Source organism: Elephas maximus, chromosome 9, assembly GCF_024166365.1.
Source record: "Elephas maximus indicus isolate mEleMax1 chromosome 9, mEleMax1 primary haplotype, whole genome shotgun sequence".
In the NCBI taxonomy this organism is placed as follows: domain Eukaryota; kingdom Metazoa; phylum Chordata; class Mammalia; order Proboscidea; family Elephantidae; genus Elephas; species Elephas maximus.
Window position 1 is genome coordinate 59001236 of NC_064827.1, and position 24724 is coordinate 59025959.

The 24724-nt window shown below is 40.0% G+C and overlaps 1 protein-coding gene across 1 annotated transcript in view; it reads right to left on the reverse strand.

Annotated features, from left to right (window-relative positions):
* Positions 1–15723, reverse strand: part of PTPN3 (protein tyrosine phosphatase non-receptor type 3) — a 182705-nt gene extending 166982 nt beyond the window's left edge. The window contains exon 1 of the mRNA XM_049896274.1: positions 15555–15723. Coding sequence (XP_049752231.1) covers positions 15555–15603 — 49 coding nt within the window. The 5' untranslated portion in view covers positions 15604–15723. The remainder of the gene's footprint in view (positions 1–15554) is intronic.
* Between the last annotated feature and the right edge of the window lie 9001 nt (positions 15724–24724).

Below are 24724 nucleotides of genomic sequence, written 5' to 3' on the forward strand. Positions count from 1 at the left end.
AAAAAAATTACCTACACATTGGGAAAAAGTTTTAAGCTATGACATTTCTGATCAGCACCTAATCTCTAAAATCTACATGATACTACAAAACCTCAAATACAAAAAGACAGATAACCCAATTAAAAAATGGGCAAAGGATATGCACAGGCACCTCACTAAGGAAGACATTCAGGTAGCTAACAGATATATGAGGAAATGCTCACGATCATTAGCCATTAGAGAAACAGAAATCAAAACTACAGTGAGATTCCATTTCACCCCAACAAGGCTGGCATTAATCCAAAAAACACAAAATAATAAATACTGGAGAGGTTGTGGGGAGACTGGAACACTTATACACTGCTGGTGAGAATGTAAAATGGTACAACTACTTTGGAAATCGATTTGGTGCTTCCTTAAAAAGCTAGAAATAGAACTACCATACCATCCAGCAATCCCACTCCTTGGAATATATCCTAGAGAAATAAGAGTCTTTACACAAACAGATATATGCACACCCATGTTCATTGCAGCATTGTTTACAGTTGCAAAAAGATGGAAGCAACCAAGATGCCCATCAACGTATAAATAAATTATGGTGTATTCATACAATGGAATACTACGCATTGATAAAGAACAATGATGAATCCGTGAGTCATTTCATAACATAGAGGAATCTGGAAGGTATCATGCCCAGTAAAATTAGTCAGTTGCAAAAGACAAATATTGTATAAGACCACTATTATAAGACCTTGAGAAATAGTTTAAACAGCGAAGAAAATATCCTTTGATGGTTATGAGAGCAGGGCGGGAGGGAGGGAGAGGGGTTTTCACTAATTAGATAGTAGATAAGAACTATTTTAGGTGAAGGGACAGACAACACACAATACAGGAGAGGTCAGCACAACTGGACTAAACCAAAAGCAAAGAAGTTTCCTGAAAAAACTGGATGGTTCAAAGGCCAGCGTAGCAGGGGCAGGGGTTTAGGGACCATGGCTTCAGGTCAATTGGCATAATAAAATCTATTAAGAAAACGTTCTGCATTTCACTTTGGAGAGTGGCATCTGGGGTCTTAAATGCTAGCAAGTGGCCATCTAAGATGCATCAGTTGGTCTCAACCCACCTGGAGCAAAGGAGAATGAAGGACACCAAAGACACAAGGTAATTATGAGCCCAAGAGACAAAAAGGGCCACATAAACCAGACACTACATCAGCCCGAGACCAGAAGAACTAGATGGTGCTCGGCTATAACTGATGACTGCCCTGACAGGGAACACAACAGGGAACCCTGCTGGGGGCAGTGGGTGCAGAGGGGCCGCCCTTGCAGCCTGGCTCCGGAGCCAGGCTGCAAGGGCGGCCCCTCTGCACCCACTGCCCCCAGCAGAACCCCTGAGGGCGCAGGAGAGCAGTGGGATGCAGACCCCAAATTCTTGTAAAAAAAACCAGACTTAATGGTCTGACTAAGACTAGAAGAACCCCAGAGGTCAGAGTCCCCAGACCTTCTGTTAGCCCAAGACTGGAACCATTCCCAAAGCCAACTCTTCAGACAGGGATTGGACTGGACTATGGAATAGAAAATGATACTAGTGAAGAGTGAGCTTCTTGGATCAAGTAGACACATAAGACTATGTGGGCAGCTCCTGTCTGGAGAAGAGGTGAGGGGGCAGAGGCGGTCAGAAGCTGGCTGAATGGACAGGGTCGCTATGAGTCGGAATCGACTCAACGGCACTGGGTTTGGTTTGGTTTTTTTGTATATTTTTTTTTTTTTTTAGTTGCTCTCCCTCTAATGAGACAGCACACTCCTTCCCTCTACTCTCTCATTTCGTTTCCATTCGGCCAGCTTCTGACCCCCTCTGCCCCCTCATCTCTTCTCCAGACAGGAGCTGCCTACATAGTCTCATGTGTCTACTTGATAGCAAGGTGTATATAATTTTTTGTATGAGAGACTGACTTGGTTTGTAAACTTTCACTTAAAGCACAATAAAAAAAAAAAAAAAAAGATCCCCAGGTGCTTTGTAGCCGCATTAAATTCTTTGAAGCACAGGTTTCAGTGACCAGGGATACAGCTAGCCTGGCTTAGGAGTCATTCTGATCCATGTAAGAAAGCAGCTGGTAAAGAGGAAGAGAAAACCTAGCCCAAATCTAGTGACATTTGGGGCATTCTATGATGCAGGGCCAAATGTTTGGGCCCCTCAACTCGCAAAGTTCTAGATAGTTTGGAGGTCCAGAGCCTGGCCTGGCCGAGGATGATGCCCCAACCAACTTCTGGTGAGCTGAGCTGGTGAATAAAGGGGCTTTGAATAAAGGGAAAGTCACAGAAGCACCGCTGACCAGCAAGCCTCATGCTGTAAATTTCCAAATTTGTAGTTATTAAATTAAAAAAAAAATTCTTTTACAAACCTGTATTTATTTTTAAAAGAATTCTACCCGTGCTGCTTGAGGTGGTGGTGAAAGTGGTATGCTCATACCCTGCTAGTACTGTTGCAAACGGGGACAGCCTGTTTGGAAAACACTACAGCAATATGTAGCAACAATTATAAAGTTTTTTTTTTTTTTTCCCAATCCTTTTGGGCCATGTAATACCATTTGTAGGAAAACATCCTAAGGAGATAATTCAATAGAAGAGAAAAACTATATGCATGAGGGTGTTCATTATAGCTAAAAATGGAAAAAAAAAAAGGAAAGTACTAAATAAAAAGGAAATGGTTGAGCAAATTATGATATGTTAAAATGATATGGTACCTACATGAAAATCATTGAAAATTCCTTATAATTTAACTGATATATCCCATTTCACCTGCCTGGGGTACAATGGTGGTTAAATGGTCTCTGGGGTTTCGGTTCTGACTCTACCATTTACTGTGTGACCTTGGGTAAGTTTACAGAAGCTCACTATGCCTCAGTTTCCTCATCTGTGAAATGGGAATAATAACAATACCTCCTTCATATGGTTGTGAGCATTAAATGAATTAATTTAATTAAATTAAGCTAATTAAAGTGCTTGGAATAGTTAACAGGAGCTGACATACAGTTGTTGTTAGGTGCCATTGAGTAGGTTCCAACTCATAGTGACCCCATGCACAACAGAATGAAACACTGCCTGGTTCTATGCCATCTTTAGAATTGTTGTTACGCTTGAGCTCATTGTTGCAGCCACTGTGTCAACCCACCTCGTTCAGGGTCTTCCTCTTTTCCGCTGACCCCGTACTTTGCCAAGGATGATGTCCTTCTCCAGGGACTGATCCCTCCTGACAACATGTCCAAAGTATGTAAGACGCAGTCTTGCCATCCTCGCTTCTAAGGAGCATTCTGGTTGTACTTCTTCCAAGACAGATTTGTTCATTTTTTTTTGGCAGTTCATGGTATATTCAATATTCTTCACCAACACCACAATTCAAAGGCGTCAGTTCTTATTTGGTCTTCCTTATTCATTGTCCAGCTTTCACATGCATGTGAAAAAAAAATAAATTATAAGGAAAAAAAAAGAAAGAATAAGAAAAAAGTAATCAGTAAATGTAGAGTGCTTACTGTATGCCATTGAAAACCTTATGAATGGCGTATAGTAAGCACTCTGTATTTACTATGATTATTTTTTTCTTATTCTACTGTCTTTTTTTCTTATCATTTATTTATTTATTGTTGTTGAGAATATACACAGCAGGACATACATCAATTCTACAATTTCTACACGTACAATTCAGTGACATTGATTACATCCTCCAAGTTGTGCAACCACCCTTACCCTCCTTTTCTGAATTGTTCCTCCCCCATTAACATAAACACAGTGCCCCCTAAGGTTCTTATCTAATCGTTCAAGTTGCTGTGGTCAATTTGATCCCATGTAGATAGTTCTTAAAAAAGCACGATGTTCAAGGCAGACATTTTTCACTAGTTAAGCTAAACTATAGTTTTAAGAAGACTTCAGGAGGTATTTTTGGTTTAAGGTTTAAAGATTATTTCAGGGCAATACCTTCAGGGGTTCATATAGCCTCCATGGCTCCAGAAAATCTGGATTCCATGAAAATTTGAAATTTGGTTTTGTGTTTTCTCCCTTTTGATCAGGATTCTTCTATGGAATTTTTGATCAAAACCTTCAATAATGGCAGCCGGACACCATCCAGGGTTTCTGGTCTCATGGCAAAGGAGACAGTTGTTCATGGAAGCAATTAGCCAGACATTCCATTTCTTCTTCCTATTCCTCACTCTCCTTCTTCCTCTGTTGCTCCAGGCAAATGGAGACCAATTGGGCATACCCTGAATGGCCGCTTTATTATTACTAAACAATCAAATTAAATGGCGCGATTACCCCACTCCACCTGATGGGAGAATGTTTTTCTTCTCTCCTCAGGGCCTGACCTCCTGTGATGAGTCCAATACCACCAGGGATGTCTTCTTAGTTTAAGGAGTCAGCCTGGTTTTCCAGCCTCAAGGAAACAAGTTGGAGAATATGCTCAATTGGACTGTGTATCCCATTCTTTATTGCCATGGTTGCTGTCATTATGCTGCCATTGTGTTGCCAGGGGCCATCTCCAATTCTCCTTTCCTCTGAATTATGCTTAATGTGGTAACTCCACCCCATATAGGTCCAGACTCCCAGCTCTTTAGAACACACACAAATGCTCACACCCACAGCCACTTTCTCCAAGCCACTCCCCCAGGGCACCTGAGTCCTTGTTGCTGAGCATCAATGAGGTGCCTTCATTCCTCTTCCAGCCCTTTAATCTGTTTACATTTATTGACCTAGAATGTCATTCCTTTCAGTGGATAATCCTGTCTTGTTCCAATGATAATCACAGCTAACATTAAATGAAAGCATGAAGTGGGCTTTCAAACATCAACCCTCAGAATGAACGTACGAAGTCAGTACTATTATTCCCATCTTATAGCTAGAGCTTCTGAAGTTCAGATATGTTAAGTAATTTGCTCAAGATCCACAGCTTGTAAGTGAAAAATCTGGATTTTTAACCTAGGTTTGTCTAACTCCAAAGCCCGTGCTCAGAACCACTATCCTACGCTGCTTCCCTATGTAGAGATGTAAGTAAGAAGTTTATAATAAATATTAACTAAAAAAAGTAAAATTGCATCATTGTAATAAAGTTGTGCAGAAAATGGGTCATCATGAGGACAAAGCTCAGAAAATAGTTGCTGTGCAAGATTGGTTTGTGTGTTTTTTTTTCTTTTTTAAGTTATTTCCTTTGGTGAACAACTGTTAAGTAATTTTTGCAGTTTTAAAAAACATTTAAATTTACAAATGTTCCACTGAAAATCAGTGGATAAAGCATCAACTTTTCAATAAATGGTGCTGGGACAACTGAATATCAATTTAAAAAAAGAGAAGAAACTGGACGCTTACTTTATACCATACATGAAAATTAATTCATGATTGAGCGTAGATATAAATGTGAAAGGTAAATTAATAAAGATTGTAAAAGAAAACAACAGAATATCTGCATGATCTTGGGGTCGACAAAGATTTCTTAAATATGACAAAAAAAGTAATAATCATAAAAGATAAATTGGAGTTCATTGAAATGAATAACTTCTATTCATTAAAAGACACCATTTGTTGTTGGTGTTAGGCGCCGTCGAGTTGGTTCCAACTCATAGTGATCCTGTGTACAACGGAACAAAACACTGCCCAGTCCTGTGCCGTCCTCACAATCATTGCTATGTCTGAGCCCACTGTTGCACCACTGTATTAATTCATCTTGTTGAGGGTCTTCCTCTTTTATGCTGAACCTCTGCTTTACCAAGCATGATGCCCTTCTCCTGATAAAATGTCCAAAGTGTGTGAGATGAAGTCTTGCCATCTTCGCTTCTAAGGAGCACTTTGCCATTGAGTCGATTCTGACTCATAGCGACCCTATAGGAGAGACTAGAACTGCCCCATATGGTTTCCAAGGAGCGTCTGGTGGATTCGAACTGCCCACCTTTTGGTTAGCAACTGTAGCTTTTAACCAGTACACCACCAAGGTTTCATTCTTCTGGTAGTTCATGGTATATTCAATATTCTTTGCCAACACCACAATTCAAAGGTGTCAATTCTTCTTCAGTCTTCCTTATTTATTGTCCAGCTTTCACATGCATATGAGGTGATTGAAAATACCATAGCTTGGGTCAGGTGCACTTAAGTCCTCAAAGTGACAACTTTGCTTTTTAACACTTTAAAGAGTTTTTAACACTTTTGCAGCAGATTTGCCCAATGCAATACGTCATTTGATTTCTTGACTGCTGCTTCCATGGGAGTTGATTGTGGGTGTAAGCAAAATGAAATCCTTGACAACTTCAATATTTACTCTGTTTATCATGATGTTTCTTATTAGTCCAGTTGTGAGGATTTTTGTTTTATGTTGAGGCGTAAAAAAAAAAATTTTTTGTTTTTTTTAAGTTGAGGCATAATCCATACTGAAGGCTGTGGTCTTTGATCTTCATCAGTAAGTGCTGCAAGTCCCCTTCATTTTCAGCAGTCAAGGTTGTGTCATCTGCATAACACAGGTTGTTAATGAGTCTTGCTCCAATCCTGATACCCCATCCTTCTTCATATAGTCCAGCTTCTCGGATTATTTGCTCAGCATACAGATTGAATAAGTATGGTGAAAAGATACAGACCTGACACACGCCTTTCCTTGTTTTAAACCAGGCAGTATCCCCTTGTTCTGGTCAAACAACTGCCTCCTGGCCTATGTGCAAGTTCTGCATGAGCACGATTCAGTTTCTGGAATTCCCATTCTTCCCAATGTTATCCATAGTTTGTTATGATCCACACAGTCGAATGCCTTTGCATAGTCAGTGAAATACAGGTAAACATCTTTCTGGTATTCTCTGCTTTCAGCCAAGATCCATCTGACATCAGCAACTGATATCCCTGGTTCCACGTCCTTTTCTGAATCCAGCTCAAATTTCTGGCAGCACCCTGTCGATGTACTACTGCAACCGTTTTTGAATTATCTTCAGCAAAATTTGTTTGCATGGGATATTAATGATATTGTTTGATAATTTCTGCATTCTGTTGGATCGTCTTTCTTTGGAATAGGCACAAATATGGATCTCTTCCTGTCGGTTGGCCAGGTAGCTGTCTTCCAAATTTCTTGGCATAGACTAGTGAGCATTTCCAGCTTTGCATTCGTTTGTTATAACCATAAAAGATAAATTGGAATTCATTGAAATGGATAACTTCTATTCATCAAAAGGCACCACTGAGAGGGTGTAAGAGGCAAGCCACAGAATATTTACAATACACATTTCTGACTCACGCCCATCATATATAAAGAACTCTTACTAATCAATAAGAAAGAGACATATAGTCCAATTTTTAAAATAAACTAAAAACGGTAAAGCTTATTTCACAAAGGAGACTATTCAAGTGGTCAATAAGCATATGAAAAGGTGCTCAATTATCATTATTCATTGTTATCGTTAGGTGCCATTGAGTCGATTTGGACTCATAGCGACCCCATGTGACAGAGTAGAATTGCCCATAGGGTTTTCTAGGTTGTAAACTTTTACAGCAGCAGATTGCCAGGTTTTTCTTCCATGGAGCTGCTGGGTGGGTATGAACTGCCAATCTTTTGGCTAGCAGTTGAGTGCTTAACCATTGCGCTATTATTCGTTATTTGTTGCCTTCGAGTCAATATTCTGACTCGTTATTCATCACACACACACAAAAAACCCAACCCACTGCTGTCGAGTTGATTCTGATTCATAGTAACCCTATAGGACAGAGTAGAACCACCCCATAGAGTTCCCAAGGAGCACCTGGTGGATTCCAACTGCCAGCCATTTGGTTAGCAGTGGTAGCACTTAACCACTTCGCCACCAGGGTTTCCCGTTATTCATTAGGCACATGTAAATTACAGCCACATGAGCTACTCCTCTCTCACTTGCTGCAATTAAAAGGACTACAGATATCTAGTGTCGGTAAGGATATAGAGCAACTGGGATTTCATCCATTGATGGTGGGAATATAAATTGATACAGCCATTTTGGAAAATTAACAGTATTTACTAAAGCTAAAAACCCTGGTGGTGTAGTGGTTAAGTGCTGCAGCTGCAAACGAAAAGGTCAGCAGTTTGAATCCACCAGGGACTCCTTGGAAACTCTATGGGGCAGTTCTACCCTGTCCTATAGGGTTGCTATGAGTCGGAATTGACTTGATGGCAATGGGTTTGATATTGGTTTACTAAAGCTAAATACATGTAAACCTTATGTCCAAACAATGCCACTTGATTTTATGCCCAAGATAAATATGTGCTTATGTCCATGAAAAAAACATGTACAATAACATTCATAGCAGCGTTATTTATAATAGTCTAGCTGGAAACAACCAAAATAGCCATTAACAGTAGACTGTACAAATAAAGTGTGATGTTTTCATATCAATGGAGTATCAAACCAAACCCACTGCTGTTGAGTCAATTCTGACTCACAGTGACCCTAGGGTTTTCCAGGGCTGTAAATCTTTATGGAAGGAGACTGCCACTTCTTTCTCCTGCACAGCGGCTAGGGGATCAATGGAATACTACGTATCAATGAAAATGGACAACCTACTGCTACACACAACAAGGATGAATCTTGGAGACATAAAGTTGAGCAAAAGGGGCCACACGCTAATGAGTACATAGTGATTACATTTGTGTGAGGTTCAAAAGCAGGTAAAACAAGTTTATGGTGACAAAGAGCAGAATAGTAGTTACCTCTGGGCATTATTGACTGGGGAGGGAGCCTTTGGGAGTGCTGGATATATTCTTTAATTTGATCTGGGTGGTGATTTCAAGGGTATATACAAATATAAAATTCACTGACCTGTGCTCTTAATATTGATGTACTTCTTTCTATACATGTTATGCCTAGAAAAATTAAATTCTATGGATATATATGTATTTTTTAAAATAATGATCTCCTCTCTTCCTTCTTTTTCATCCACTCTTCTTCTTCCTAATCCCCTTTCTTCTTCCCTTTTTTATTGGATGTCAATGTGTGTTTCCAATATATTCTAGAATCTTTCAGAATGTATATGTATTTTTTTAATTAATTCTGCCTCCTTGTGTATTAATTTTCTTTCTTGACATTGTTGCTCTTCTTCCCTGGCATGGGCTTTCCTCAAATATTTGGTGATTCTTGGTTTTCTACTCATTTTTTACTTTAGAAATCTTTGTTAAACTTAAGGATGATTGTAGATGTGGATCAAGAAGCTGCCTCCCATCATTGTGGGTGAAGAATAGGGCTGGTAATTATCCTCTGGTATGGAGATCCCTTGAGTTTGCTAGGAACCTGGGTCCTTACCCTGCTTCTTGTCTCAACATTTACGCTCAGTGCTCCTACCTGGGAAAGATGTTGTCTGCCTCTTGTCACAGGTGGAGGAAGAGGAAGGGCTGACAGGGCTAGCTACTTCTCAAAGTGGTTCTCAGAGTGTGATCCTCAAACCGGAAGCATTAGCATCACCTGGGAGCTTATAAGAAATACAAATTCTTAGGCTCCACTCAGGACTAATTGAACCTGAAACTCTGGGATGGGGCCCAGCAATCAATGGTTTAACAAGCCCTCCAGGTAATACTGATGTGTGCTAACATTTTAGAAACAAATTGAGTGCCCCAGTTAGTTTCCCTGGACAATCACGCTCTATTCCTTCTCCCCATGACCCTTTTTCACAGAAGGGACTTCTGCCAAATATTTCAAGTTGAGGTTTCTTCATTGCTGTTTCTTCTTCAGTCCAACCTCATCTGATTTCTATCTCTCAGAAATTCCCCAGTTTCTGGTAGAATGATAGCACTCATTTTTTTGTTTGTTTTTTTAAAATAATGTGTTATGGTGTTTTGGTAAAAGTTTACGCAGCAAATTAGGTTCCCATTTAACAATTTCTATACATTCTATTTAGTGGCATTGGTTACATTTTTCACAGTGTGTCAACATTCTCATTATTTCCATTCTGGTTGTTCTGTTTCCATAAATGTACCTTGCCTCTACTCCCTCCCCCACTTCTCAACTTTGCTTTAGGGAAAATGTTGACCATTTGGTCTCGTATAGGTGATTTTTTTTTTTTTTTTAAGATAGCACTCTTGCTTTCCAGTGCTGTAATGAATTTTCTTTTTAAAAACTTTTTTTTTTCTGTCATTAAATGGAATTTGGGGTGGAAATTTGTGCCCTGTGTACCATCCTGATCTAACCTCTAATAACAGTTTCTGATTGTCTGCTAGTTACACATAATCGTCAAGATCCACCTACGCCCACCCTACCTCTGCAATTAGCATACATATTTAAAACCCAACAAGTCTGCTATTGATTCAGAGGGTAGACACAGTTACTCTCTAATGAAAAGCTAATGCAAGCTGGAGTAAGGTTAGAAATTCAAACGATCTTAATATTGGCTCTGATCACACTGAAAGGGACCTGGGAGTAGTGGAATCAGCAGAACTTTTAGAATCAAGTGGACCTCACTCTTAGTCTACATCCTATCTCTGTCATTACTAGCTGGGTGACCTTGGGTAAGTTCCATCACCTAATTGAGCTCCAGTATTTTATTTTATTTTTTTATCTGTAAAATGGGGATAGTAATACCTACCTGGGGGTATAGGTGTGAGAATGAGATAATCTACATAAATGTCTGACTCTTAGAAGCTGGGAGCTCTAATTACTAATTACATTGTGTTAGGCTTGGTTGTCACGGGGTACATTTCCTCTGGTAGGTGTCTAGCCTGGAGCATCGGCTGAGGCCAAGATGGCACATTTCCGTGTCTGGATCCTCAACATTTGACTCTGAGATTCCACATGGTAGGACCTCAGTAGGCATTTGCTGAGTTAATGCTTTGGAAGGTTAAAAAACAAAAAACAAAATTCCCTCACAGCCTGCCTGAAAGCCGCAGCATTGTCATGGCATGTGGATTCGAAGTTGTGAGTCTGAGAACTCATTTGAGAACTCACTTGCCTTCTTGTTTTTTGAATATCTTTCTTTCTGTGTTGTGGATACCAAACAATGCCCTGGTTTTCCTCCCTCATCTTCATTGCTGTTATTTTTATTTCCCAAACAAAACAGATCCTACATATAAAAGGAAATTTTGGTAGGGGTTTTGGTGGAAGTGAAAGCCAGGTGACCAATGGTTCTGGATTTAGCACTGAAGGTCCCATGTCCCAGGAAACCGCTCAGTCCTAGGCAAACCAGAGGGTTGGGCTCCCCATAAAGACAAGGGGAAGTTGACTGTAGCTACACTTACTACAAGAGAGAGAGATTTTGAATTCTCTGAAGTTTGGCTTAATAGTTTCTGTATTGTTCTCTCAGGTTACATTGAGTTTAATACTTAGATGAGTACTAAATAGAGCAGATCAGGTTTTCATTCAAATTTTTAGTCTCTGTACAAATTAATCCCATTGGGTACTTTAAAAAAAATTGCAGTGCTCATTATTTCTTGACATGCTATAGTAGCCAAAATCAAGACCAGACAAATAAGTGTATTAATTTTGGATTATATTTCCTTTTCTGAACCTATTTTTGGACTGCAATTTGTTCTCTTCAAAAACAGGCTTACTTCCTCGGTGAAGAATTTGTTCAAATACAAGACTTTATGAGTAATCTTCAGAAAAAGAGGCAGCAGGTTAATTTTACTTTAAAAACTCTGTTGGATGCTAAAGCTGGTAGGATGTGCAAAATTATGGGTTTAGGCTGTTTTAAAATCGTTAAAAAAAAAAAAAAGGTTACTATTTTTCATCCCAGTCAATATTTTTGAGTTCAAATTTAGTAGAGAGATGATAACAATTACTTAACTGAAAGTTGATCAGGCAGGTATTTTATATCCTGGTTCATTCTTCATGCTCTGTCACTGGGCCAGCCGACTCTACTTGTCCAGTTACCATGGATGGGTTCAGACCCTCCATTTTGTTGTTGACTCTCCAGTCAAAATGTCCAGCCTGAAGCATAGATCTAATCAAAATCATCCTTCTGCTTAAAGACTCTTACAGGCTCTCCCACTTCTCCCAGGATAAAGTTTGAAGACATTTCAGGTTTGCATGAGCTGATCCTCAATTTATCCAATAGGCTTATTTCCTGGCTGTCTTGTAGCCTCTTTGTATCCCTTCACTTCACCTTTCTCTTGTGTTCCAATAACATGGTACATTAAAAAAAATTCTGTTATAGTACAATTATACTATGCCTTTAATTGTAACAGGATATATATACATTCCAAAGTAGATATTGTATCTTATTCATCTGAGGATCTTTGGCACCTGGGCTACAGAGACTAGGTGCTCAGTAGGTGTTTGTGGGATTTGATTGACTGCAGAGGGGTCGTTGTTGTTAAGTGCTGTCAAGTCAGTTCCGCCTCATAGTGATCCTATGTACAACAGAACAAAATGCTGCCTGATCCTGCACCATCCTCACAATTGTTGGTATGCTCGAGTCCATTATTGCAGCCACTGTGTCAGTCCATCTTGTTGAGGGTCTTCTTCTTTTTCACTGACCCTCTACTTTACCAAGCATGATGTCCTTCTCTAGGAACTGATGCCCCCTGATAATATGTCCAAAGTATGTGAGACGTAGTATCACCATTCTTACTTCTAAGGAGCATTCTGGTTGTACTTCTTCCAAGACACATTTGTTCCTTCTTTTGGCAGTCTGTGGTATATTCAGTACTCTTCACCAGCATCACAGTTTAAAGGCATCATTTCTTCTCTGGTCTTCCTTATCTATTGTCCAGCTTTCGCATGCATATGAGATTACTGAAAACACCATGGCTTGGGTCAAACACACCTTAGTCTTCAAGGTGACATCTTTGCTTCTCAACACTTTAAAGAGGTCTTTCGCAGCACATTTGCTCAATGCAATGCGTCTTTTGATTTCTTGACTGTTGCTTCCATGGGTGTTGATTGTAGGTCCAAGTAAAATGAAATCCTTGCAACTTCAATCTTTTCTCCATTTATCATGAAGTTGCTCATTGGTCCAGTTGTGAGGATTTTTGTTTTCTTTATGTTGAGGTGTACTCCATACTGAAGGCTGTGGTGTTTGATCTTCATTAGTAAGTGCTTCAAGTCCTCTTCACTTTCAGCTAGCAAAGTTGTGTCATCTGCATATCACTGGTTGTTAATGAGTCTTCCTCCAATACTGATGCCCCTTTCTTCTTCATATAATCCAGCTTCTTGGATTATTTGCTCAGCATGTAGGTTGAGTAGGTATGGTAAAAGGACACAACCCTGATGCACACCTTTAGGGGGTTATAGCTTTATCCTTAAGGACTATGTGGTGGATGTGGTAAAGCTTTGAAAGACAAGTAATGAGCTAAGTTGAGATAGAAGGCAGGTGAGGTAAAGAAGACCCTACCAACTCCTTTGGGAAAAGGCAAAGGAAGGCTGGTATGGTGGAACTAGTTATCCATAGACCTGAATTCTATCGCTCTTTTACCTTTAACTAACTTGTTAAAATTCTCCTGGAAGTTAAATTCCCCTTTCTGCCAAATGAGAAATTTGGATATTTTAATGATATTCAATTTTTTGGTTGGCTTTAAGCAGTGGAAACATTTTTAGTATGAAATGACAGGAGAAATCCCAGTGTAGTGGGAGTGTGTATTTGAGGTGAAAAAGTTGGTGGGGATGGGATAGCAGAGTACAGGGCAGGCACAAACCCAAGGACCTTGGCAGCACCACAAGGCTTCAAGGTCCTGGCACAATTTCAGTAACCCTGAGGGGCCCTTGTTCTACAAAGATTAAGAAAGCATCAGCAGACACACTTGCATATTAATTGGCAAAATAAATAAATAAATAAAAAACACATACAATAACTTTGTCCAAGCAATTGAAAGGGCCTTAAGGATTTAGATGGCAAATTAAATAAGAAAAGATCCAAAATGTCTTTTTTGGAAAATTATAGTGAGAGGTACACTGGGCTGAAACTAGTGTCCCCCCATCTAGGTCAATTGGCTTAACATAGTTTATTAAGAAAATGTTCCACATTCCACTTTGGTAAGTGGCATCTGGGGTCTTAAAAGCTTGTGAGTGGCCATCTAACATACATAAATTGGTCCTATCCCACTCAGAGCAAAGGAGAATGAAGAAAACCAAAGACACAAGGAAAATATTAGCCCAAATGGCTAAAGGACCAAATGAACCAGAGACTCCACCAACTTGAGACCAGAAAAACTAAATGGTGCCCAGCTACCACCAATGACCACCCTGACAGGGAACACAACAGAGAGTTCTGAACAGAGCAGGAGAAAAATGTAGAACAAAACTCAAATTCACCTAAAAAGACCAGACTTAATGATCTGACAGAGACTGGAGGAACTCACAAAACTATGGTACCTGTACGCACTATTAACCCAGAACTGAAACCATTCCCAAAGCCCACTCTTCAGACAAAGGTTAGGATTATAAAACAAAAAATAATACACATGAGGAGTGTGCTTATAGTTCAGTCAAATATAAGAGACCAAACGGGCAGCTCCTGTCCAAAAGCAGGATGAGAAGGCAGGAAGGGACAGGAACTGGTCGAATGGACGCAGGGAACCTGGGGCGGGGCGGGGGGGAGTGTGCTGTCACATTGTGGGGATTGCAACTAATGTTACAAAACAATATGTGTATAAATTTTGAATGAGAAATTAACTTGAGATGTAAACTTTCACCTGAAGCACAATTAAAGCAAAAAAACAAAACTGGTATCCCCAGCCTCCATCTAACTAGCCCCTTCTCACCTTTTCATCCTTGAAAAGATGTTGTGGGCAGAATCCACATATGGAAGTGTCAAACTGTTTTAGTTTCCTAACTGAACAGATTCCTGCACCATGAGAACATTTCCACTGCAAATGTCCTGCTCTTTACTGAAGCTGAGCACTTGAATGGGCAGGACTGGTCTTGTCTTTACACTCTGGGTTTCCTTTTCATACTTGCTGTCTCTCTCTTCTGGGGAAATGTCTTGAAAGCATGTCTTTAACACTCCATCCTCATGGTGTTTTTTTCTCTCTAGTTCTTTGCTTCTGCATTTGCCCTCAAAATTGGGGGTTAGCTGAGTCCCCCAAACCATTTCCTGACCCATGGATTGCGTCTGCAAGCCTTACTTGTCCCTCAACAATGATTATTGCTGACGCTTGGCTGGCTTTTTTCCTGTTCAATTCTTTATTTCTGCTGAAGCTCATTTGTAGGCAACACTTCTGAAAATATACTGCCTTAACCTCAATTTTTTTTCTTCTTGTTCATGTTGAGAGACAGAAGTTATTTAGGCAATGAGACTGAAGATGGTTTACACAGATGTCTGAGTTAGCCAAAAAACACATTGTTCTTACCATTAACATTCCTCCTTACTGTCATAGAAGCATAATTTAAGCAGCGATAACCACAAAATTATTCATATTCTACTATTGACCCTCTCGCTCACTGTGAGGCTCATCTAGAACATCTAGAAATTCTAGAACTTCTTTTGAGAGTTCCTAAACAATGACTTCCCCTTTTGTGGTAGAACCGTATTATAAAACTAAAAAAGAAATTCAGTTTAAGTATCTGGCTTTACTTGCTTAACACTCGCTTTCATTTCAAAATGACCGTAAATATGAATACTGCAATATTTCCATCATTTCTTTAAATGCATTTGAAGGGAACTTACAGTTCTCCGGAGGATGCCCGTATGATGATAATCCCCCTTGCTCCACCATAATGCTGTTGGCCTAGTGAACTGAATGCTGTAATCCTGTGAACAACACTTCAAAAATGATTTAGAAAAGCTAAAGTCTGTCTTGTAAACCCCAGAACTTGTCTCCGAAATCTTGCCTCGATCGGCTTCCAAAGTGTAATGTAACATGATTATTCTCCTCTGGGGAAACCTGCGAAACAGGTCTTCGAACTCCATTTAATGTGTCAGAGTTTTAATTGATTCTTTACCATGCCTATCCACCCCATAATAGCAGTGTAAAGCACAGGACGTGTTTTACGGGAACAGTCACCCAGAGCTTAATTTGTTGTTGCTCAGCAGATAGACTATTTCACAATGAAAACAAATCTGTTTTGGATCCAGAGAATTTCTTCCTGATGAAGTGTGCTGGGCTGATACTGAGAGTGTAACCCTTGATATCCTCCAGTTAGCTCTGATGTGGTTGCAGGGAAAACTTAGCCACTGTTCCTTGTTCATTCTAGAAGAACGTTTTGGTTGACAAGTAGAGTACCACAGAATTCTTTGATCCCTGAGTCCATCTACTTTTCTGTTAGTCCTTGGACCACAAGGCAGGGGTGATCCACATGCTCTTATTATAACCCCATATAAAGCACCTTCACACATGCTGTCTCACTTGACCCTCACAATAACATTGTCAAGATGTCAGGGAAGGTATCATTATCCCCATTTTACAGATAAGAAAACTGAGGTCTAAAGAGACTTGCAACCTACTCAAGGAATCACAGATAGTAAGTGGCTGAGTAAGGACTAGAAAGCAGATATTCTTTTCAGTAATTATTGTCTTCCTAGGGGAATTTTTTTTTTTTTTTTAGGGGAATAGCCAAAACTGGTGCACCAAGGGCTTACTGCAGCAGAGCTCCCCCCACCTCCCATTTTTTTATTTGTTTACTCAATCATCAAACATTTGTAGTGAGCATGAATTTTCCAGTTCAAAATTCAGATCTGCGAAACAAAGGTAGCTTTATTTTTCTATAACTTCTGTTACATTTTCTCTTGGGTCCTCATTCCTCCTGGTGGCAGAAACTTAGTTAATTCCAGATTTTCTGAGCCAGTTCAGAGATTTCTCCATGTCACTTTCTCCCCAGGGTTGTGTATAAGTTCAAGTCCTTGGAGTGTGTGTGTGTGTGCATGACTGGGATAGAGCAGGCATCTGGCGTTCAGTGGTCTTCTTTCTACCCTGACTACTGTTGAAATGTGTGGCCTCTGAGCACGACCTAGTCAGGCTTTTAGCTGTCGGGTTTTTAGTTGCTGAGAGTTCTGCATTCCCAGTTGGTCTCCCAGTGTTTTCTAAATTCTGACATCTATTGTGATATTTTTGTTCTGATATCGTAGCATCTGCAGAACCGTTGGCTCTTTCAGCTATCTTCTATGCCTTCTTTGTGTGTGTGGGAGATGTTTGACAGCTCTTCTGAGCAGTTCAGGGAATCTCGGGAATTCCACAGGGCTATCACAGGCCCTCTCAGTCTAGCTTTGTCAGGCACCGTTTTAATTCTAAAGCTGCCGTCTCCAATCCTACTGTGTATGGGGATGCACAGAAGAGCCCATTTCCCCCATCTTTTCAATATCACCTACAGTAAGGCACAGGTTTCTTTTACTCTGCTGTCGTTGTTTGCTGTTGGGTCAATTCCGACTCATCGTGACCCCATGTGACAGAGTAGAACTGCCCCATAGTTTCCTTGGCTGTAATATTTACAGAAGCAGGTTGACAGGTCTTTCTCCCATGGAGCCCCTGGGTGGGTTTGAACTGCCAACCTTTTGGTTAACAGCTGAGCGCTTAACTGTTTGTGCCACCAGGACTCTTTTTCATTTACTCTAGGATCTACCAAATCGGCATGGGGTTTCTAATCTCCTTAGCCACAACCAGATACCCTCACCCCTGGCTTTAACCCAAAGAAGAGAGGACAAGGTGCAGGAGCTTTCTCTGGGGCACTTACCGTCATCTGTCTTGCTGTCTTCTCTAGCTCTCCTCTCCTCTAGCGCAGGTTATTTTTATTTCCTCTGGGTTGGGGGTGGGATGGAGGGGTTGGTCCAACAAGTATCCATCCAAATCTATTGTTTGTATCAGGAGCTCATTTTTTGAAGACCGAAAGCTAAGAGTTAACTGGTTTTATTCTCTTTGTTTTGCCATGCCTCCCTTCTCTGAAGCAGTGAAGTTGGGATGCCTTGGCTGTCTAGACTGGGGAAAGAGCCACGAGGTACAAGTACCAGTGTGTGTGTGTGTGTGTGTGTGAAAGAGAAAGAGAGAGAGATTATCTCAATATTATCCCAATTTACGTGCCCAACGTGTTTCACACTCCCTGCTATGCGGAGAATAGAGAGACAAGTAAGTAAGATCTTTTGCTCACGTAGTTTACAATCTAGTGAAAGAGGCAGAGAAACAAACAGGTTGGTCCTAACATGGAATGCAGGCTAAGAGATGTGTGTACTATCTAAACCAGTGTAGTGGTGCTGGCTGATTGGAAGGATGTTAAGGAGCACTTGAGCCTTTCTCAAAGACCTAAGCAAAGATTTCACAATTCTACATCTCTGTTATTCAAGCTGCTTGGTGCTTATGACTTTGAGTAACTTACCTGAACTAAGATCCAAGTGGAAAGCCAAAGGTAACATAATAATAACACAATTAAATTTTTACATCTGTAATTTCATTGGACCCTCTCAGCTTCAGTGAGAGATAAGAGGGTTAACCCCATGTGGCCCGTATAAAGTCAGCGTTACTTATTGGCCTCTTCTAGGTACCACAGTGTGCTGAGAAACATCAATCTGGCATCGCAAAGACCATTTGAGCTTTTATTTCTCTCAGAAACCAAACCAAACCCATTGCTGTCCAGTTGATTCCAACTCATAGTGACCCTATAGGAGAGAGCAGAACTGCCCCATGGGGCTTCCAAGGAGCAGTTGGTGGATTCAAACTGCCAACGTTTTGGTTAGCAGCCAAATTCTTAACTACTGCACCACCAGGGCTCCACTCTTGTCTCTCACTAAATGGAAAACCCTAGAAGAGAATATGTTCATCGGTTAAAGCAAATCCCTTCCTCTTCTTTCATCTTCTCTTTTCTCTCTCCTGTTTTTCCCTCAAGGTCCCGAGATGGTGCAGTTTGCCCTCAAGTACTAACTGAAAGGTTAATGGTTTGAACCCACTGAGTGGTACCATGGAAGAAAGGCCTGCTGATCTACTTCTGTAAAGATTACAGCCAAGAAAACCCTACCGAGAAGCTCTACTCTGTAACACACATGGAGTCACCATGAGTCGGATTTGACTTGGCGGCAGCTGGTTTTTTAATTTTATTTTATTTTATTCTTCCTTCTACTTCCTATTTGTATCCTCTCTCTCTTTTGCTCTCTATCTATACATTTTACTTGGATCCACAATCAACACCATGGAAGCAGCAGTCAAGAAATCAAAAGACGCATTGTGTCGGGCAAATCTGCTGCAAAAGACCTCTTTAAAGATGTCACCTTGAAGAATAAGATGTGCCTGACTCAAGCCATGGTGTTTTCGATTGCCTCATATGCATGTGAAAACTGGACGATAAATAAGGAAGACTGAAGAAAAATTGACACCTCTGAATTGTGGTGTTGGTGAAGAATATTGACTATCACAGACTACCAAAAGAACAAACAAATCTGTCGTGGAAGAAGTACATCCAGAATGCTCCTCAGAAGCAAGGATGGTGAGGCTATGTCTCACATACTTTGGACATGTTTTCAGGAGGGACCAGTCCCTGGAGAAGGACATCATGCTTGGTAAAGTAGAGGGTCAGAGAAAAAAGAGGAAGACTCTCAAGGAGATGGATTAACACATTGACTGCCGCAATGGACTCAAGCATAACAACGATTGTGTGGGTGGCGCAGGACTGGGCAGTGTTTTGTTCTGTTGTGCATGGGGTCACTATCAGTTGGACCTGACTCTGTGGCACCTAACAACAACAACATCTATCTATCTATCCCTGGCGGTACAATGGTTAAGTGCTTATCTGCTAACCAAAAGGACGGTGGTTAGAACCCACCAGCTGCCCTGTGGGAGAAAAGACCAGGTGATCTGATCCTGTAAAGATTTCAGACTAGGAAAGCCTATGGGGCAGTTCTACTCTGTCCTGTAAGATTACCGTGAGTTGGAATCGACTCAACAGCACACAACATCTACTCATCTATCCGTCCATCTGTCCGTCCATCCATCCATCTCCCACCCTTCCTCTGTTTAGCTATCTCACATCAAAGTTTCTCATTGCCCACGCCAAACTTCCACCCCAAATCTCTCAAATTGAGCAAGCATAGGCCTTTTATAAATATTCTCCATTGTTTCATGTTTCAGTTTTCTCTGTCTTCTTCCTTCAGCCCATTAGCCCCTGTTCTTGTCAACATAAATCTAAATATTACCTTGTTCTGCATAACGTAGGTCTGGGAGGCAATCTGATAAAAACAGACCATCCTTAGCATGCTGGAGGTAGGACGATGGGATGATGGGGGAAGAAGAGGGAAAGCACAAGGAAGCAAAGACAGAATTTTCCTTATTGGATGGAGAAGGTGAAGAAATATTACTATTTGCAAGTATATTTTTTGATCCTGTCAAACCATTTTACACATGAGGGAACTGAGGTCCAGAGAGTAAAATAACCTGCCCAAGTGAGTGAGAGAGCTGTGATTTAAATCTGATCTTTGGTATCAAGTCCTGTGTTCTTCCCATGCATAAGTGGAATAAATTCTTGCTTTCTTCATAATTCAATTAAGAGGAATATTCAAATAACTAAAACCATTTCCCTTCTAAAAGCAGTAATGGAGGAGCAGCCAGTTAATGGAAAAAAGGCTCAAAGTCTAAACCCCAGAACCATGATTTGTTGATTCTTTGATAAGGTGGTGGTAAAGGCCCCCTGCTGCCAGCAGTGAGGGAGAACCAAGAGCGGTGGTGGGGTGGAGGGAGCTGAAGGCATTGTTTTCTAACAGCACTGGGATCAAGTCTAGTTCCAAAGGGCTAGTGTGCTGTCAGCCACACAGACTCCTGGGAGATCTGGGTTACTGATGAAGAAAAACATGTCTGTACCTGTCAAATGGCGAGCACAAGAAGCCTTTGGTACTGTTTTCCTGATTACGAGCTAGTACATGGCATGAAAGAATTCTTCCATTCTTTTCCTATATAAATATCAATATGATGGTAAGATAGTAGGAAAATATGGAAGAATTTTTTATGTCTTTCATGGACGTGGGTGTTGGGTTATTACAGGAGCTGCTCCCTTTCTGCTGTATACTTCTGTATTTTATTTTTTTTACAACATCTCTGTATTATATATTTTAATTGGTGTGTTAGACTGTTAAATTTTATGTGATTATTGGTATGTTCAAATTTAGGTCTATCCTTTTATTATTTTCTGTTGGTCTTCTCTATGTTTTGTTCTTCTGTTCCCCCTTTCTTGCCTTCTTTTGAATTGTTTAAATATTTTTAGTATCCTGTTTTAATTTATCTATTGGCTTTTGGCATATATATATATATATATATATATATATATATATATATGTACTGTTTGCTCTAGGGATTACGACATACATGCCTAAACTTTTACAGTCTACTTAGAGTTAATCTTTTACTACTTCAGATAAAATACAGATACCTTACAGTCTTTTAGGTTCCTCTACCCTTCCCCCTTTACATTATAAGTAGCGTATGTGTTACACCACATACATTGAAAACGCCACCTTACAATCTGTATTTTTTTGTTTTCAACAGTCATCTGCATTTAAAGAGCTTAAGAGGAGAAAAATAGTCTTCTCTGTTTACCTATATATTTACCATTTTTTGTTGCTTTCCTTTTATTCCTGAAGTTCCAAGTGTCCCTCTATCATTTCCCTTCAGCCTAAAGATTTCCCTTTAGCATGTGTTTTAGAGTCTGTCTGCTGGAGACAAATTCTCTTAGATTTCTTTTATTTAAGTATGCCATTATTTTACCATCATTCCTGTAAGATATTTTCACTGGGTATAGTAGAATTCTTTTGGGTTGATAGTTTTTTTCTTTCAGTGCTTACAAGACCATGTTTAATTGCCTTTTGGCCTCCAGGGTTTCTGATGAGAATAGTAGTCATGCTATAGTTTTTCTCTAGCTCCTGTCAAGATTTTTAAGATTTTTTTTTCTCTTTGGTATTTAACAGTTTCATTATGATGTGTCTGGGCATAGTTTTCTTTTTGTTTATCTTGTTTGAGGCTTATTGAGTTTCTTAAATCTGTAAATTTTTGTCTTCCATCAAGTTTGGAAAATTTTGGTCATTATTTCTTTAAACTTTTTTTTTTTTTTAATTCTCTACCAATCTGTTTTCTTCTTGAGTTCCAATAACATGAACATTGAACCTTTTGATATTGTCACACTGGTCCCTATGGCTCTGTTCATTACTTTTCAACCTTTATTCTATAATACAGATTGGATAATTTCTATTAATCTATTTTCAAGTTCCCCGACTCTTTCCTCTGTCATCTTCATTCACTTACTGAGTCCATACAGTGACTTTTTATTTTCAGGTAGTATATCTTTTAGTTCTAAAATTTCCATTTGATTATTTTTATAGTTTCTATTTCTCTGCTTAAGAACGTCTACCTTTCCATGCATTTCAACAGTGTTTACCTTTACCTCATGGACCATGGAGGTGATAGTTTTTTTAATGTCTTTGTCTGATAATTACAACAACTAAGTCACCTAGGGGTTGGCAACTGTTGATTGCCTTTTCCCTTGAGAATTGGTCACATTTTCCTTCTTGTATGCTGAGTAATTTTTTATTGTATCCTGGGCATTTAAAATGTGATGTCATGAGACATGAGACTCTGTATCCCATTAAAATCTTCTGGAAAATATTGATTTTTATATTTAACAGGTAATCAACCCCATTAGGCTCATATTGCAAGTTCTTTCTTCCTTTCTGTGGGTGGTTATTCCCATATTAGTTTGTTTTTCAAAACCTTTGCTGTGGTGTTTCGGATTTTGTGCTACTTAGGGATTAATCTGGGACTTGGCTGAAGGTTTAAATCATAATTCGGTTCTCAAATCCTTTGCTATACTGCTTTGGATCTGTCCTGTGCACACACAGCTTGGGGTGAGCCTCGGCCTTGTGTATGCTCATACACATAATTGTTATTGTTAGGTGCTACTGTGTTGGTTCTGACTCATAGTGACCCTATGTACATCAGAATGAAACATTGCCCAGTCCTGCGCCATCCTCACAACCATTGCAGTGTTTGAGCCCATTGTCTTCTTTTTCACTGACCCTCCATTTTACCAAGCATTATGTCCTTCTCCAGGGACAGGCTCCTCCTGATAGCATGCCCGAAGTACGAGAGACAAAGTCTCGCCTTCCTCACTTCTAAGGAGCATTCTGGATGTACTTTTTTCAAGACAGATTTGATCATTCTTCTGACAGTCCATGATATATTTAATATTCTTCGATGATACCATAATTTAAATGCATCAATTTTTCTTCTGTTTTCCTTATTCATTGTCCAGCTTTTGCATGAATATGAGGTGATTGAAAATACCACGGCTTGGGTCAGGAGCACCTTAGTCCTCGAAGTGACATCTTCGCTTATTAACACTTTAAGAAGATCTTTTGCAAAAGAATTAGGGGATTAATTTTTCCCAGTTCTCTACTCTTCAGGATTTCTCCCTATGCTCCAACTCACAGAAGAACCTTTTTCTGGTCCTCTAGCCAGAAAGACAGAGTCTCTGGTTGGCGCAGACAGTTAAGCACTCAACTACTAACCAAAAGGTAGGCAGTTTGAACATACCCAAAGGCACCTCAGAAGACAGGCCTGGTGATCTGCTTTTGAAAGATCATAGCGTTGAAAACCCTATGGAGCACAATTCTACTCTGCACACCTGGGGTTGCCATGAGTTGGAATCGGCTTGATGGCTACTGGTTAGGTATGGTTTTGGTTTGGGCCAGAAAGACAGGGTTTTTCTCAGAGATTTATCTGCCTACACCCTTACTGGAAGCCCTGGTGGCGCAGTGGCTAAGAGTGCAGCACCACTCCATGACTGGGACCAACCCTCAGGACAAAGAAGCAAGACAAAAAAGAGAAAGAAAAGAAGATTCCTCCCATACTCTTGAGACTGGAGGAACCTCTTTTCTCAAAATCTCTGACCAGAAAAGCAGTGTATGTTCGAGTTTTAGCTGTCTGCACTGTCACCACACAGTTCCATGACTAATGCTTGTCCTCAGGGAAAAGACACAGAGGAAAGGGGTGGGGGCTGGGAATCTCATCCCTGCATGTATTACTACTCCAAGTTTTGACTCCTCATTCCTATCTGCCTGTTTTTGTTTCATTTCAGAGTCTTCATGTAGTTGCTTTTCACATTTGGTACACAGTTTTTAGTTGTAATTAGTGGGAGAGAGAGATTGTAGTGGTTTGTCTCCATCTTGCCTGGCACCAGAAGTCCTTTTCGTGTTTGTTAGGTTTCATCTTTTTACTTTTAAATCTTTGATCTTTCTGTAATTTATCTTGATGTAAGGAGTAATGTAGGGTTATTATTGTTGTTGTTATTATTATAGAAAATCTTGATAGGGGAATAATTTGGGAAACTTTCATGGAAAGAGCATGGGATTTGGAGCTAGACCTGTCCCGGTTCAGGTGGCTCCACACCTTACAGGTTTGTGATCTTGGGTATAACTTCCTCTAATAAATAATAGTATTTACTTTCTGGAGTTGCTGTGAATATTAAATGAGATAATGCTGGTAAAATATTTTGCATTATGCCTGGCACCTAGTAGAGCATTAATAAAATGGCAGTGATTGTGGTTATGATGGTGATAATTATTGTTGTTGTGATATGAAGTGAGACAAAGTCATCATGCTTGTGAGTCAGGTGCACTGAAGGCTTAGGAAGATGTTACTTAGCCCCAGTACAGACTTCAAGCTACACAGAAAGACTCTGTATCCCAGAGCGTATGTGAGGCCTGAATCTGTGAGATGGGCTTGAGTTTATAGTATTAAGAAATGTGACTGGGAAATGGAGACTGTCATGGATAACATCATTCATACCCACCTCAGCTAATGTTAGTAGATAAGGAAAATGAAGAAACCTACATTTTCTAAGACAGTATTTTTCAAAAAGAGGTCAGAATCCCCTGGT